This window comes from Microtus pennsylvanicus, chromosome 8 (assembly GCF_037038515.1).
Source record: "Microtus pennsylvanicus isolate mMicPen1 chromosome 8, mMicPen1.hap1, whole genome shotgun sequence".
Lineage (NCBI taxonomy): Eukaryota > Metazoa > Chordata > Mammalia > Rodentia > Cricetidae > Microtus > Microtus pennsylvanicus.
In genome coordinates this window covers 25,495,907-25,510,812 of record NC_134586.1, presented here as the reverse complement: position 1 = coordinate 25,510,812, position 14,906 = coordinate 25,495,907, and the positions used below count along the sequence as shown (strand labels likewise).

The 14,906-nt window shown below is 43.7% G+C and overlaps 1 protein-coding gene across 2 annotated transcripts in view; it reads left to right on the top strand.

Annotated features, from left to right (window-relative positions):
- Window positions 1-14,906, top strand: part of LOC142856070 (alpha-2-macroglobulin-like) — a 44,890-nt gene that overhangs the window by 13,453 nt on the left and 16,531 nt on the right. For both annotated transcript variants that reach the window (XM_075982873.1, XM_075982872.1), the window contains exons 12-22: window positions 317-544; window positions 954-1,017; window positions 2,183-2,325; window positions 2,897-3,046; window positions 6,018-6,185; window positions 6,629-6,707; window positions 7,886-8,012; window positions 11,192-11,420; window positions 12,308-12,434; window positions 13,311-13,432; window positions 13,882-13,933. In XM_075982873.1, the coding sequence (XP_075838988.1) occupies window positions 317-544; window positions 954-1,017; window positions 2,183-2,325; window positions 2,897-3,046; window positions 6,018-6,185; window positions 6,629-6,707; window positions 7,886-8,012; window positions 11,192-11,420; window positions 12,308-12,434; window positions 13,311-13,432; window positions 13,882-13,933 (1,489 nt within the window). The remainder of the gene's footprint in view (window positions 1-316; window positions 545-953; window positions 1,018-2,182; window positions 2,326-2,896; window positions 3,047-6,017; window positions 6,186-6,628; window positions 6,708-7,885; window positions 8,013-11,191; window positions 11,421-12,307; window positions 12,435-13,310; window positions 13,433-13,881; window positions 13,934-14,906) is intronic.

Genomic DNA, 14,906 nt, shown 5'->3' with positions numbered 1-14,906 from the left:
CTCCCTGGTGAGGTTTTGTAGCTCCAGGGTCAGTCCGCATGGCAAAGCAGCAAAGGGACCTGCAAGCCAGCTAGTCACAAGACACTCAGCTCTCGGTACTCTCTTCCGATACATAAATACCAATCTCAAGGGTGTTCTGTGGTGGAAAGTCACACCCGTGCCTCTGTACCCAAGGCAGATAAAATAAGGGCTTCTCTGACTTCTACTAGAGGGAAAGACTTCTAGCTACGGTTAAGGAGGGTAGCAAACTTCCAGAGCATAGTGAGGACCATGGCATACCATCTGGTGGTACACCATTGTTTCTCTAATTCACTAGGCCAAGTACAAGGACAGCGTCGTGTGCTACGGATCCAGATGGTTGGCAGGAGAACATGTGGAGGCATGGTACACGGCCAACGCAGTTTTCTCGCCCAGCAAAAGCTTTGTCCACCTGGGACCGGCGCCTGGTAAACTGTCCTGCAAGCAAACACTGAAGGTCCAGGCGCATTACACCCTCAATGGAGAGGGCGTACAGGAGCTAAAGGAGCTGGTCTTCTGCTACCTGGTGAGAAGGGAGGTTACTGAGTTACTGCCTACAGACGAAGCTCTCTGTGGACATCACGGCTTTCCCTTCCTTTGAAAGCTTACTGTTTTCATGTATATGTGTATGTATGCATGTGTGTGGGTGCCTGTGGAGGCCAGAAAAGAACATCCAGTCCCCTACAGCTGGAGTTGCAGGTGGTAGTGAGCTGCCCGGCATGGTATGGGAGTGGAATCTGGGTCCTTTAGAAGAAGCCGCACAGCTTTTGACTGCTGAGCCGTCTTTCCAGCCCCTGGCTTCTTACTCTTGTTTCTTTCTAAAGTCTAACTTCTCATGGGGCTAATTACTTTCAGCAGGCTCAATAAGACAAGCCTGAAATTTGGAAGCTAAGTTAAGGTCTCTGTTGGAAAGATGTTAATTTCCTGTTTTGCAGATAATGGCAAAGGGAGGCATTGCTCGATCGGGGACTCACACACTGCCCACGGACCAGGGAGACAGTAAGTATGGTATTATCTCCACAGTTCCGCTCCATGCTGACCACCCAGCCTCATTGCCTGTCAGGGATGCTCCCAAAGGGTCTCTCCCCGATCAAGTCATAACATAGAGGAAGTCAGGGAGAAAGGCAATGTCCTTTTTGTCACTCTTGATCAAATAGTTTCTTTTTTTCCAGTATATTTTGCTTGGGTTTCTTAAGCTGTTGATAGGGTCATGAGCATATTTTAGTTGTTTCAGAATTTCCAGCCAGAATTATTTGTGGGCTGTTATTTCAATGTGAAGGACATTCGAGAGCTGTATAAACTTCGAGTGCTTTCTACTTCGCAGGTTTTGTGCTTCTCTCTCTCTCTCTCTCTCTCTCTCTCTCTCTCTCTCTCTCTCTCTCTCTCTCCACACACCTCTCTGCCTCCCTCACTCCCTCCCCACCGTGTGTGTGTGTGTGTGTGTGTGTGTGTGTGTGTGTGTATTTCTCCCCTGAACTTAGTTTACCAAAGTTTAGTTGGGCATTTCTAGCATGCAATGGGACTCTGCTCAGGAAAAATAGAATAAGAAACACCTGAAGGCTCCCCTGTTCTAATGGGGTCTAAACACTGATTTACTAGAAAACTATGAGCAAGCACCTTTTCCTCTTTTGGTGCCAAAACGGAGGCACTGCAACTGACGCAAGAATATTTAATGCAGACACGACAGCATCCAAAGGCATCAAAGCCAGCTTTTGCTGGAGTGTAGGCTTCCTCCGCAGGAGAAAAGGACACCGCTATATGTTTCACAGAGGGAAAGAGGACATAAGTATAAATACAGTGTGGTAACCTCTCAGCATCGGGCCTCGTGACTTCCTTTCTCTCCTAACAGGGGGAACCAAGAATAAATGATGGTGAAGGCGAAACCTCCGCTCCCTTAGGTAGCATTTGAGGCTACGGTCTGCCAGCTAAAGCTCAAAAGTGATAAGAAAAAATATATATGATTTATACAGGAGAGTGGATTTCATGGAACTCCTTCTCTAGAGACAGGGTTCTACGAGGTAGCCATGCATTTGTCATGTCCACTAATCTGAGCTGTCATTGGCTAGGCCAGGGGGTCGGACAGCTCTATATGACAAAGTGACTCTCATTTTCACTCTGAATGTGTCTAACCCATGGTTGCCGCCTCTCATTCTCTCTGCTCCAGAGAAAGGCTATTTCTTCATACTAATCCCAGTGGAGTCAGACCTGGCTCCTATAGCTCGATTGCTCCTTTATATCATTCTGCCTGGTGGCGAAGTCGTTGCAGATACTGTCAAATATGAGATTGGAAACTGTCTGGTCAATGAGGTGGGTGCTTCCTATAATCAAATTTCTACATTTAGGACTCACAGTCTTTTTGCTAGCCGCTCTTTTATACATGTGTGGATTGTCCCAGCGATGTCCTACGAGGTCACAGCAGAGTCACATTAAGAATTCGTGTTATTGCATCGTTTTCAAAATTCTGTGTGTATGGCCTAGCTCTCAATGCCTTCTTCCTCTCTCTGTGATGGGACATGAGGAAGCATGCAAGCAAATCTAAAAGCCACATGAAGCCTGAACAAAAACGTTTAGAGCGTTTTGCGTGCCACAAATCCAGAGTTCATGAGCTTTCATTGTATATCTAAGATACAAGACTGACACGTCAAACCTGACCATTTAGAAGAATCTGTAGAGACCATCACAATGGTCTAATCAATCTTGAGAATCAGAGCAAATTCCAAGGCACAACAAAGTCTTTCTCATGTAGGGTAACACCAACCACTGGGAAAACAACCAAAGTTGTTACATGCTGGAGGCGAGGAACACCTGGGAAATGTAAGTGACCCCAGGTGGAATATACAGAAATTGGTTTTCCTGAACTTTCTTTCCTCTATGCCAGGTGGACTTGAGCTTCAGTCCAAATGATGGCCTTCCGGCCTCTCGTACCCTCCTCAAAGTCAAAGCTTCTCCTCAGTCCCTCTGTGCCCTACGAGCTGTGGACCAAAGTGTGCTGCTTGTGAAACCCGAGGCTGAGCTCTCCGCATCCTCGGTGAGTCCTTGTCAGCCTTGCAGATGAGAGACAACCATGTGGTGTGAGGGCCTTGAAGCAAGGGGAAATGCCCGAGCAATGTAAGACCTACTGAAACTATGGTGAGGCTGAGGGAAGGGAAAGAATACAGGGAAGCCTCAAAGAGTAAATAAAAACATAAAGACAACTATAGTTCCCTATAGGTTAATAGTTTTGAAGTCTTTGACAGGCCCCTTGCTCAGTGAGGAAGATGCTTGCACACAATCTCTCCTACTTCCTGTTTCCTCATCACTCCCAGCTTCCACGCGTGAAACAAAAAACAGAAACAAAAACAACGCAAGTGTTTTGCTCAGTATATCCAACCAGAAAACCAGTGTTTTGAAAATGTAAAAACACAATGCAAATTAGCCAGAAAGACACAAGATTCAGGTATCAAGAATCATTATCATGTCTTGCTCCAGATCATATGGCCATGTGAACCCTGCTAGGACTGCGCTGAGCCACTGCACTCAACAGTGTTGGGGAGCTCACAAAGCAGGCTGCAAAAGTTCTACAAGAGAGCTACAGATGTGTAAACTAAAAACGGATTACTTCTGACTGTAGAACCAGGAAGGTCATAATAAAGTATATTTGTGTAAAAAGAGAGCCGAGTGCCCGCAACCCATCTCTGCCAAATCAATGATATTTGTTTTCAAACTAGTTTTAGCACTGTGGGAAGCTGAATGAAGATCCTTACCTCATGAGGCGGGTCTGGGTGGTCTATGTGCCTATATTGAGGCTGCATACGTGCAATAGTATTTCAGATTTCTGTTTTCATACGGGTGGTGTTCACTAAAATAAGGGATGTCACAAAGTGAACATCATTATTGAAAAATATGTATTGATGAATAAAAAACGAGAATGTCAATCATCGGATGATAAGAGACATTGAGAAATAAAATACTTGAAAGCAGGACGTAACTAAAGGGTGCACCATTGCCTAGAACCACTCACGGGGTGTAGTTGGCTCTACAGGAATATGTTCTTGCCGAAGTATTTATGGAAGCTTACAAAAGAAAATAATAGATTTTTACTTCAATAATAATGTAAGTATAGTGTTGAGAAGGCCCAGAAAGTAAAGGAACTTGCTGCCGGGTCTGACAATTTGTGTTCAGTCCCCAAGCCCACATGGTGGAAGGACAGAATCACGCCTACAGGCTGCTCTCTGCCTTCCACGCCGACACAGATACAGACACTGACAAACACGGACACACACACACACTTTAAAAAGGACCTTTAATCTCAGCACTCGGGAGACAGAGCCAGGAGGATCTCTGTGAGTTCAAGGTCAGCCTGGTCTACACAGCAAATTCCAGGACAACCAAGACTACATAGAGAGACCCTGTCCCAAACAAACAAGCAAGCAAACAAGATTTTATTTATTTATTTTTGATGTCAAATATATTTATTTGTACAAACTTATCATATGGTATGAGCCTGACATATTTATTTCATTTTATTTCATCTCAAGGAATTTATATTTCACAAATTTGATGTTTCTGTGCTTAGTTTGATGATTGTGATTAAGAAATTCTGGCAGAGATATTAACCAAAGTAAAAACAAGTGAACTAATTAACCATTTTAACTTACTGATATACTTAAGATTATAATTATGTCAAATTTCTCAAATTTTATGGATCCATTTAAAGCATTTCTAGGTAATATTCTAATGTGATTTTGTTCCATTCGTCAAATGGTTTATTCTGAACGATCTATAACAATTGAGAAAAAGGCCAACAAGATTTTAAAAAGGAAGTAGAAGTAGAAGAAAATATAACTTCTTGGTCTTTAATTTTTACTTTATGTCATTGCTGTATGTTTATGACATGTGTGGATGTGTGAATGCTACAGAGTAGATCACAGGTCGAGAACAACTTTCAAGTGTCAACTCCGTCCTTGTGCAGTGTGCTCTGGGGACTGAACTCGGGTCCTCGGGCTTGTGTGGCAGACACACCCGCTGAACCATCTCATCAGTCCACGCTGCTTGGGCTTTTCAAGTCGTATTTTAATAGAAAGTGTTAAAATATATTTTTAAAGGACATGCTAAATGCATGTCAATAAGCAGAACAATAGCCCTGGTTTGTGTATGTGTGATGTGATTTTTAATGCTTGTCAGAGCTCTGAAAGCACAGCAGCACTGATGCACACAGAGTAGACAGCTAGTGCTTCTATAGTCGTGAAGAGGGAGCGTTTGGGCCTTCGTAACAGGACATGAGCTCCTTTCAAGCCTTTGTTAGTATTTTACTAATAAAACAGTTTTACCTGGTGGTCGTCCACTGAGCATGCTCTCAACACCTGCTGTGTTCTCGGGCTGTATAAGTGCTGGGACCTGGTTGGGAACTATGAAAAATCAGATATTTGTGTCCTACAGAATTTACATTCTCATAACTGAAATGGACCATCTATGTTTAGGAGAAAATCAAAGCAAGGGCGGAAAGTTGCGGGGGCAGGGCTGGGGGCGGGGTTTGTGAAGATCACCACACACTCCCAGTCCAGTCTTTCCTGGCCACGGTCTCTTCTCCTTGAAAGCACATCCATGCCTCTCCTAGCACTGGGTGTTTGTTTTACTCCTCTCCCCTGAATGGATTGAAGGCGTTGTGTCCAGAAGGTCAGAGGTCAGCCCCAGAAGGTCAGAGGTCAGCCTGTAGGGACTGCATGATGACCTGGAGCATTTTGTCTCTGTTCCCTCTCACACGGAGGAGTCTACAGTACTTGCTCTGTCTCATACAGGTGCCCTTCATTCTATGCAGAGTTTCTTGCTAACTGCAAGGTGGCGACAGAAATGTCACTTCATTCCTTCTTCCCGAAATATAGTACCACCCACAGCACAACTGTGTCTCTCCATTATTAAGGCATATCTCAGGGCTCAAGGGGATGCTCTTGGTTCTGTGTTTTGTTTTGTTTTAATAAAAAGCCACATCAAGCTAGCCCTACCTGCTTGCGTTTCTGCAGATTTATGATCTGCTCCCAGTGAAAGACCTCACTGGCTACCCTGAGGGTGTGAATCTGGAGGAAGAAGACAGCAAAGACTGTATCAAGCATAGCAATGTCTACATTAACGGCATCCTGTATTCCCCGGTGCTGAATACTAATGAGGAGGACGTGTATGGCTTCCTAAAGGTAAGCTCCTTACCTTAGAGACAGCTCTGAAGGCTCTGAAAGTATCCTGTGTGGAAATGTGTCTTCTTGTCACTGTTGGAACTAACAGAATAAAAAAGCCAAGTGTCATCTCTGAGCCCACCAGCAGGAGCAGATCTGCTGAATGCAGTGACTTCAGGACCAATTTTAATGACTAATAATGTTTTCTTTTATTGAAATTTATTGTTTCGTGATATGTCTAAGTATCATGTATAAAATCATGACTGCTGGGGGAGTTTAAGGGACAAAATTAACACCTCGAGCGTGTTAACATTCCCACAAGCGTGCTAATGTTCCCACAAGCGTGCTAATGTTCCCACAAGTGTGCTAATGTTCCTGCTTTAAATACACACACGGGAAGTTTACTTCAGATGGAAGGACGTGTGCATGGCTGTGCACTGATCAGCTGATCATCTCCTTTGTAGGACATGGGGTTGAAGGTATTCACCAACTCAGATATCCATAAACCCAAGGTCTGTGGATGGTCCGGAAACAGCAGAGGAGGTTAGTGCCGAAAACACTGAACCAAACGACATAAATTTTTAAAAACAAAATGTGATCAAAATTAACAAAAGACTTGATTCAGATGTATGAAGTCCATTGCATAATGTTCAACGATATTAGCTCAAGTCTGATACTGTCACCCCTCTGCCAAGTGCAGAGCACGGGAGGCCGACTGTCGCCAGCGGCCTAAGAGAGGTGCAGATCCAACGCAGGAAGGGCTCTGAGGAGCCAGGAAATCTGTCTGTCTTTGCCGATAGAGATGAGGGGGCGGAAGGAAAAGGGATGGTGCCCAGGAGCTCAACAAGCAGGCTGCCTTCTCCCAGTCAAGCAAAGACGTTGCTCAATGGCCCTGAAGTATCAGTGAAGACTCTTCACAGTGCTGGGGGATGTCAGCTGGGTCTTTGCTGAGTCACAGTGGAAAGCATGGGTTTAGTATTAAATTGCTAACTAGTGACTGGCCGTGTTAAGTATGGAGAAAAGGAAAAGTCTAAGGAAACATTCCGTGAGAATTCCTTTTCTGTGTGACGTTTACTACAGAGAATCGGATGTCTTTATTTATGAATTGTAGACTCCGTTATTATTAGGATTTATAGGCAATATAGATGTATGATCTGCCCATGTATCTACTGTCTATCAGAATGTCCATCTACGTACATTTCTCTGAAGGGAATGGCTGTCGTGTTCATGGTATGGGAGAGCTGACTGACATGCGGACTCACCATGGAGTACAGAGCTTTTCTAGCCCTGCTTCCTCCATTGCTGTAAACTCTTTCTCAAAACTGCTACCATATCTTTTTAATTTGCTTTCACAGACGAACATGTTAATGGTAACCTAGGCTACTGCCCTCCCCACCCTCCCTTCACCCTCCCCAGCACCCTAGGTCTCTTCATGGGGCACAATGGGCAATAGCTTCCTGGGATTGCACAAGGCCCTCTTCCCTTTTGTATACAATCCAAGACTTTCTGCCACTCTTCTTTTATTCCGTGCTTGGGATTTTCTTCCCCTGGTTCAGTTTGTTCTAATGCCTCAGAATTCAGATGAAATGCCACTTCCTCCAAGAAGCCCTCCTGATTGTCCATGTGTCCTTCCCGATCTTTCTGTGGAGGTGCCTTGGTAACACAACATCTCCTGACCTCACTCTTGGCATTTATTGCCCCTGTCTCCTCTCCTACCACAGGACCAGTTGCGTACCAACTCTCAAGCCAAAGCCCCAAGGAGGATTTCCTAAAGGCTTCTGAGTCTCCCAAGGAGATTATACGGAAATACTTCCCTGAGACATGGATCTGGGACTTGGTGGTCTTGGAGTAAGTAACTTATTTTTTATGTAAGATGCAGAAATATAGATCCATGACAGTTTTTCAACTGTAGTGGGTTTTCCCTTCTTAATGTATCTATTGAGGATTGAGTAACACGTGTCTCACTTTCACTGTGGCAGCATCCCTATGGTTGAGCGCTGCAGAAGCCTCCTACATTAAATTGATTTTTAAGTATTTATTTTATCATAAATGGGATCATTGTCTTATTTTCCAGATAGCTTGTTACTGGTCTGGAAGTGCAAACATACTTTCATATATTGATTTTGTACCAAACAGCATCGTTGAGTTTATTGATTAGTTTTGTTTTGTTTTGTTTTAATGAACATTTGAGATTTTCTTCATTTGGGACGAGCTAATCTGTAAACAGGAATGATCTTTGTCGTCTCCAGCTTGGATACTCTTGACTTCTCTTACCCCTCTAATGGATTATTCTCGACAGTGCTCGGTTGAACAAGAGTGGGAATGGGCTCCTGGTCTTGTGCTGGGTATTATAGGCGGAGCTTTCAGGTTTGCTCCACTGGGTACAGTGTTTGGGGTTCTCAGAAGCAGTCTGTGTTACCTGGAGAGAATTTCCTTCTGGACCATCAGGAAGGGATGCTGGCTTTTTGCTCTGTACCTGTTAAGATAATCACATGGGCTCTACTCTCTCATCAGCTAATGTGGTGTGCCGCACTGATGGCACTGTGTCTCATTCAGTGCCCACCGCATCATCTCTTTAATGTCCATCGGGCTCAGTCAGCTAATATTCTATTAGGGATTGTGTTATGGTTTTCTGTCTCTTTAAGAGACAAGCCACGCCCACTCCCTGCCTCATCTGCTGAAGCAGGCTGATCTTCAGCTTCCAGCCTGAGCTTGCTCTCTTTTCCATCTTCCTCTCAGAGAGGCAGCTTCGCTTCTGCCTCTTTCCCCACTTCTCCGCTCCCCCCTTCTCTGTCTCTGTCTCTTTCTCCTCTTCTCTCTCTCTCTCCCCCTCCTTCTCCCTTCCCCCTTCATAACTCCCTGAATAAATATTCAACCTCACCCTGCATGTCGTGTCTATCCATGTCTCTGTCTTCTGCCCGCCTGCTATGTGTCTCCCTGCCTGGGACCAGCCACTACTCAGGGACCAGCAACCGTCTCTGCCTGGAACTGGCTGCTCTCAGGGCCCGCTGCCTGCCACCACATGGCCTGCTACCACCATTTGGGACCTACAGCATTTCTGTTGCCTACTGCTGTCGGGGATCTTGAAGCATTTTTAAAATAAATATAAAAGATTGTGTTTTGGTTTATTTAAGATATTGGCTTAAAGACTGATTTTCTTGTGGGGGTCTCATCCAGCTTGGCTGTCTGATTGAGGTTGGTGGTCTCTATTGCCATTTTTGAATGTCTTTAAAAGGCTGATATTAATTCTTCCCTAAATTAGGGCAATTGAGGAATGAAGCAATCTCGTTAGAAAAGATACACAAAATTATTTTGTGCTTTTTAACATTGTTGAGACTTGTTTCTTGACCCAGCCTGTGACCTACCCTGGAGAGTACCTACTGTGTGCCTGTTATTTTCCCTGAAAGTTCTAAATAGGTCTGTTTGGTTGATTGTTTTTTAAGTTTATTATTGCTTCATGGGATCTGTCTGCATATTGTGGCTGAACGTGAGATATTGGGATCTCCCAGTCAGCCAAGCCAGAGATTCTAGATGCTTCTTGGTTCTTTGTGCTTGTTCGCACCACCTACTTGTCTTTGTGGTCACCAGAAACTTAGCAGTTGCCAAGATCTGTCAGCTCCTCGAGACAGATGAGATGGAAACTGACCCGCTGAGACATGGTTAGAAATCGTTTGCATGTTAACTGTTTGTCCAAATCCTTTGTTCCTCTTGGAGAGCCCAGGAACTGGGTTCACACCGTGCAAAGCCGAGGAGAGGGTCTGTGACAATGGCTCCACTCTTGTTCATATTGCACATATTTTTGTTCATCCTTTCAGTCCCTATGTCCAGGGGCCAACCTTGTCCTCTTGCTTCCAAAGACAGGTGAGCTGGTTGGGACACTTTGCTCTATGTCTGGAGCCGTTCAGAACAGCAGAAGGAGCAGTAGAAAAGGCCCATGCAGCTGTTTGAGTTCCCAGAAGACTATGAGTTCATTAAAGTCCTGATCCCTGGAGAAAACACTGTCAATGAGCGTGGCTAAAGTTATTCCAGGCCACAACTAGGAGCTGGATGCTTGTCACCTGCTCTCTTTGTGCTGAGCCCTGGGAGAAAGGCACTGGTCAAAAGCACACATCCATGTCACCTTTTCTCTTTGTTCTCCATGGAGTCAGAGATCTTGAGAATGCCAGCACCACTCCTTTCCTGTAATGGGTGATTTGGGAGGCAGACCAGACCTGTGGAGAGAGCTACAAAAGCTGAGATGCCTGATGCATTGACAAATTCCTTCCAGGAAAAGCCAGGAACTAATTTTGTCACCGAAGCAAAAACCTGGGGTAGAGTAATAGGAAATGCCCACCTTTCTATCCAGGCTTTTCTCAGTCTTCTGGGAGACCTCCCCTTCTCTACAGTGGGCTAATGAGTCCAACTCTCAGAGAGCAGTGAGGCTAAATGAGTCTCTTCTAGGAGAAACTAAAAACTCTTACCTCATTTTTCAGTTCCCAACTGTAAGTTCCATCCCTGTTTTGGGGAGAAGTTACCGTGTTAACCTATATCTTTTGAGTCAGAAGCAAGACTTTCTAGAAGATTTAAATTATAAGATTCTAAAAATATGAGCATAAAGATCAAATGTAAGCAAGTACCGTACATATTAAAACCAATCTGCTCCTTTACTGATAAGCAAGTAAGGTCAAGCTTAGAATATTTCTGGCCAAACAAACACAGTAGTGGCAGAAGTGAGATCTGTAGACCCACACGAGTGGGATCAGGTTTTATAACAGAAATTGAGAAAAATATCGATTCCATGCACAGTTTATAACTATGTTTTTCTGTAAGAGATTAGATATAGTTATCAGGAGATAATTGTAAAATGGACTTAATTGAAGACAGAAGACAATCTCATCATTTCCCCACAGGAAGTTTTGGCTTTGCTCTTCAATTACCAATATTTCTATTGAGCGCATTTAAGTTATGGCCACAGAATCATTTACAAGGCTCTCTGTCTAAAGGGGATTTATTTAGCTGCTCACCTCCTTCATATCCCCCCCCCCCAGCTCAACAGGAAGAACTGAAAAGGAGCTGACGGCCCCTGACACCATCACTGAGTGGAAGGCCGGAGCCCTCTGCCTGTCCAATGACACTGGACTTGGCCTCTCTCCTGTGGTGTCTTTCCAAGCCTTCCAGCCCTTCTTCGTGGAGCTCACCATGCCCTACTCTGTGGTCCGTGGAGAAGCCTTCACGCTCAAGGCCACCGTGCTGAACTACCTCCAAAAGTGCATCCAGGTAGAGATTTATTTTCTCAATTAAGCACAAGCAGATTTTTAAAAAGTTGCATTGTTTTGTTTTGCTTTTGTTTGTTTTGTTTTGTGTTTTGAGACAGGGCTTCACTGTGTCACTTTGATGCCTGTCCTGGAACTTGCTCTGTAAACTAGGTTGGCCTTGAACTCACAGAGATCCACCTGCCTTTGCCTCCCAAGTGCTGGGATTAAAGGCATGCGCCACCTGGCTGAAAGTTGTATTCTTAGAAATACCAAAAAGTTAAAAAAAAAAAAAAAGTAAACCTATGTCTTGTCTACAAATATGGTCAATAGAAAAAAACTATCATGCATGTATTCATAGGTTATGAAAATGGATATCTCTAAGAATCAACCGACAAAGACAAGTTTCTGACATTGATCACAATCCTTTAAGGTCAAGTCGTTTGTACAATAGAAAGATTTCTGACCCCAGCAAGCATCGCCCTACCCCGTCTCGTGTTTTAGAGTTTGTGCCCTCAGCTTCTGTCTTCTCACATGTTAGTTCTCAGTGTGCTCATTATACATGGTTTCATTTAAAAAGCTGTTTTGTACAACTTGCCTCAGCCCAAACCAGAACTACTTAAAGACTTTTATGTAGTGACTGAGCTGGGGAGTAGTCACGCAGGAGTCCCAGAAAAAGCCCTCCCCCAGGCAATAGCCCTTCGTTATCTTTCTTCTGGCTCCACCACTTATAAGACCAAGCAATCCTCCAAGGGCTGAGGTTCATCTGTGAGGTGCTAATGAAGGCAGCACAGCCCTGTGTCTTTTTCTGCCTCGTTGACGTCAGGCGATATGAAGTCTAACCACCTTCAAGTATGCTTCGGTTTAAACTTGGTCTCCCTGTCTTTAATTTTGCGTCTTATGTGTTTCCAGGTTGCTGTGCAGCTGGAGGCATCTCCTGATTTCCTAACTTCCCCGATGGAGAAGGAGCAAACGTCTCACTGCATCTGTTTGAACGAGCGTCACACTGTGTCCTGGGTAATAACTCCAAAGTCATTAGGTGAGCCGAGGAGTCCCAGAGGATCGGGAGTCACAGGGGAAGCTGAGTTCCTTTTCCCAGACAAAGACCCCCAGGCAGGAGGACTGATTTTCTTTGGCTTGCATTCCAGAATGCCAAACACTGCCAGATTTACTGGTGCACACCTTCAGGCCAGCCCTTAAGAAGGCTGAGACAGGGTCAACCATGAGTTCATGTAGGGATAAGTCCCGCCCCTTAGGGGGCGTGTTCGCCTCGGGCTAATGTCTGCCTATAAATTTTGGCGAGCGTGCTCCGAGCTGTCTCTTCTACTTTCTTAAGTCCATCCTGGGTCGGAGCTTCATAGCGTGCGTCTTCCCTGGAGCAGGTAGCATGGCGTCTCTCTGAAGGCGTCTGCTCCCGAGAGGAGAGCTGTCGAGTCTGACTTCACTTCCTCTTCCTCCCAGCGTTCTGTTCTGTTTACTCCACCCACCTAAGGGTGGGCCTATCCAATGGGCCTAGCAGTTTCTTTATTGCTTAGCCAATGAAATCAACAGATTGATATATGACACTCCCACAAGTTCAGGCCAACCAGGGTCAATCAGGAGTTTAAAGACAGTCAGGGTCATTCATGACTTCAAGGCCAGTCAGGGTCAATCATGAGTTTAAGGCCAGTCTTGCCCACACCACAAATAAAATAAAACACCAACCACAGCAAAAAGAAGTCTTTTCTTGTAAGATAAGGGTGTAAGGGACCCTCAGTTCCTCACCTCTAGTACCACTGGCCTCTAGTAAAAGTTGCTTCCATTTCAGGTGCTGTGTTTTTACTAATCTGAAGCAAACCCTTGCAAATTCTGAGCTTGACAGCATGGAGGAAGGGGGAATGTACTCATCTCTACTTGGCTTTTTTTTTCCTGCAAGGAAATGTGAATTTCACTGTGAGCGCAGAGGCTCTCAACTCCCAGAAGCGTTGTGGGAATGAGGTACCAGTGGTCCCTGAACGTGGAAAGAAAGACACAATCATCAAGTCCCTGTTGGTTGAAGTAAGCAAACCTGCCTCCCTGAGAGAACACATTGAGTCACAAGAGAGTGGAATCAGTTAGGGGTCTGACTATTTTTAGGGTTTCAACTCTTCAACTCTTCAATTTCTTCTTCTAATGTTAAATAATGCACAGTGCATAATAAGGTTCATAATAGCATAAATATGTAGCTACTGTAATAACATTAATATATGTATGTTTCACAATATTTTCATCTCTCTATTCATCACCCATTCATCCATTTATCTGTCTACTTATCATCTATCATCATAATTTTCTCTCTTTAATTAATTGCATTAATCTTCACTCATTTGTATTTATTTATTTATATATGTATATAATGCATAAATCCTTCCCTTAACTGTAAGGAGCTCTGTCTTGAAACAACACACAGATCCCTAAGATCAATGCATTTTATCTTAACTTTTCTTTTTTTTTTTTTTTACCTACAGCCTGAAGGTCTAGAGAATGAAGTGGCATTCAACAGTTTGCATTGTCCAACCGGTAAAGCCTTAACCACTAGAGCTAAGCTCGCTTTGACTAAGACTTGTATAACATTGGAAATTCAAAGATTTTTTTTCACATTTTCCGTGGGATAAAACCTAAAGTGTCATCAGTATGTGTGACAGATGAGCTAGAAAGTAGTTCCTAAAGAGGTCAGGGTGTGTTGGTGCGTGCCCATAATCCCAGCACTTGAGATGCCAAGGCAGGGAATCCAAAACAAACAAACAAAAACATCCATCCTAAACAAAGAATGCTTCCTAAAAGACAAGGAGGAGGCAGGGAATCCAAAACAAACAAACAAAAACATCCATCCTAAACAAAGAATGCTTCCTAAAAGACAAGGAGGAGGCAGGGAATCCAAAACAAACAAACAAAAACATCCATCCTAAACAAAGAATGCTGCCTAAAAGACAAGGAGGCAGTTCTTCCTGTGTTCAGACTACTCTCTGGTTCTCTTGGCGCTCATTTTTGAAGACTCTCCTTTTCTCACACTATTCTTTGCTCTTCATTGAAAGTTGTCTATACACATGTGGATTCACTTCTCATGTCTCTATACTTTTACAGTGGTCTATGTATAGTTTAATGCAAATATCATGTGATTTTAATAATGTCAGTTTTGTAATGTACTTACATATGGGGTAACGCCTTGAGTTCTGTTCTTTTTGCCCGTGATTACCTTTGCTATTTTTTTCTGCTCCCACATCTATTTTAAGGTTGTCTTTTCAATTTCTATGAAAAATGATCATGAAATTTTGAAAGAGTTGTATTTAATTTATAGTTTGATTTGGGTTGTACAAGCATTTTCACAATATTTTTCTAATTGATGAACATGGGGTATCTTTCTATTAATCTGTTTCATTTTTAATTTCTTTCAATATTTCATACTTCCCAGCATGTCTTTTTTAAAATCTCTTATCTTAGTTAAATTTATTCCTACACATTTTTCCCAAAAGCAACTACAAACGGGATTGTT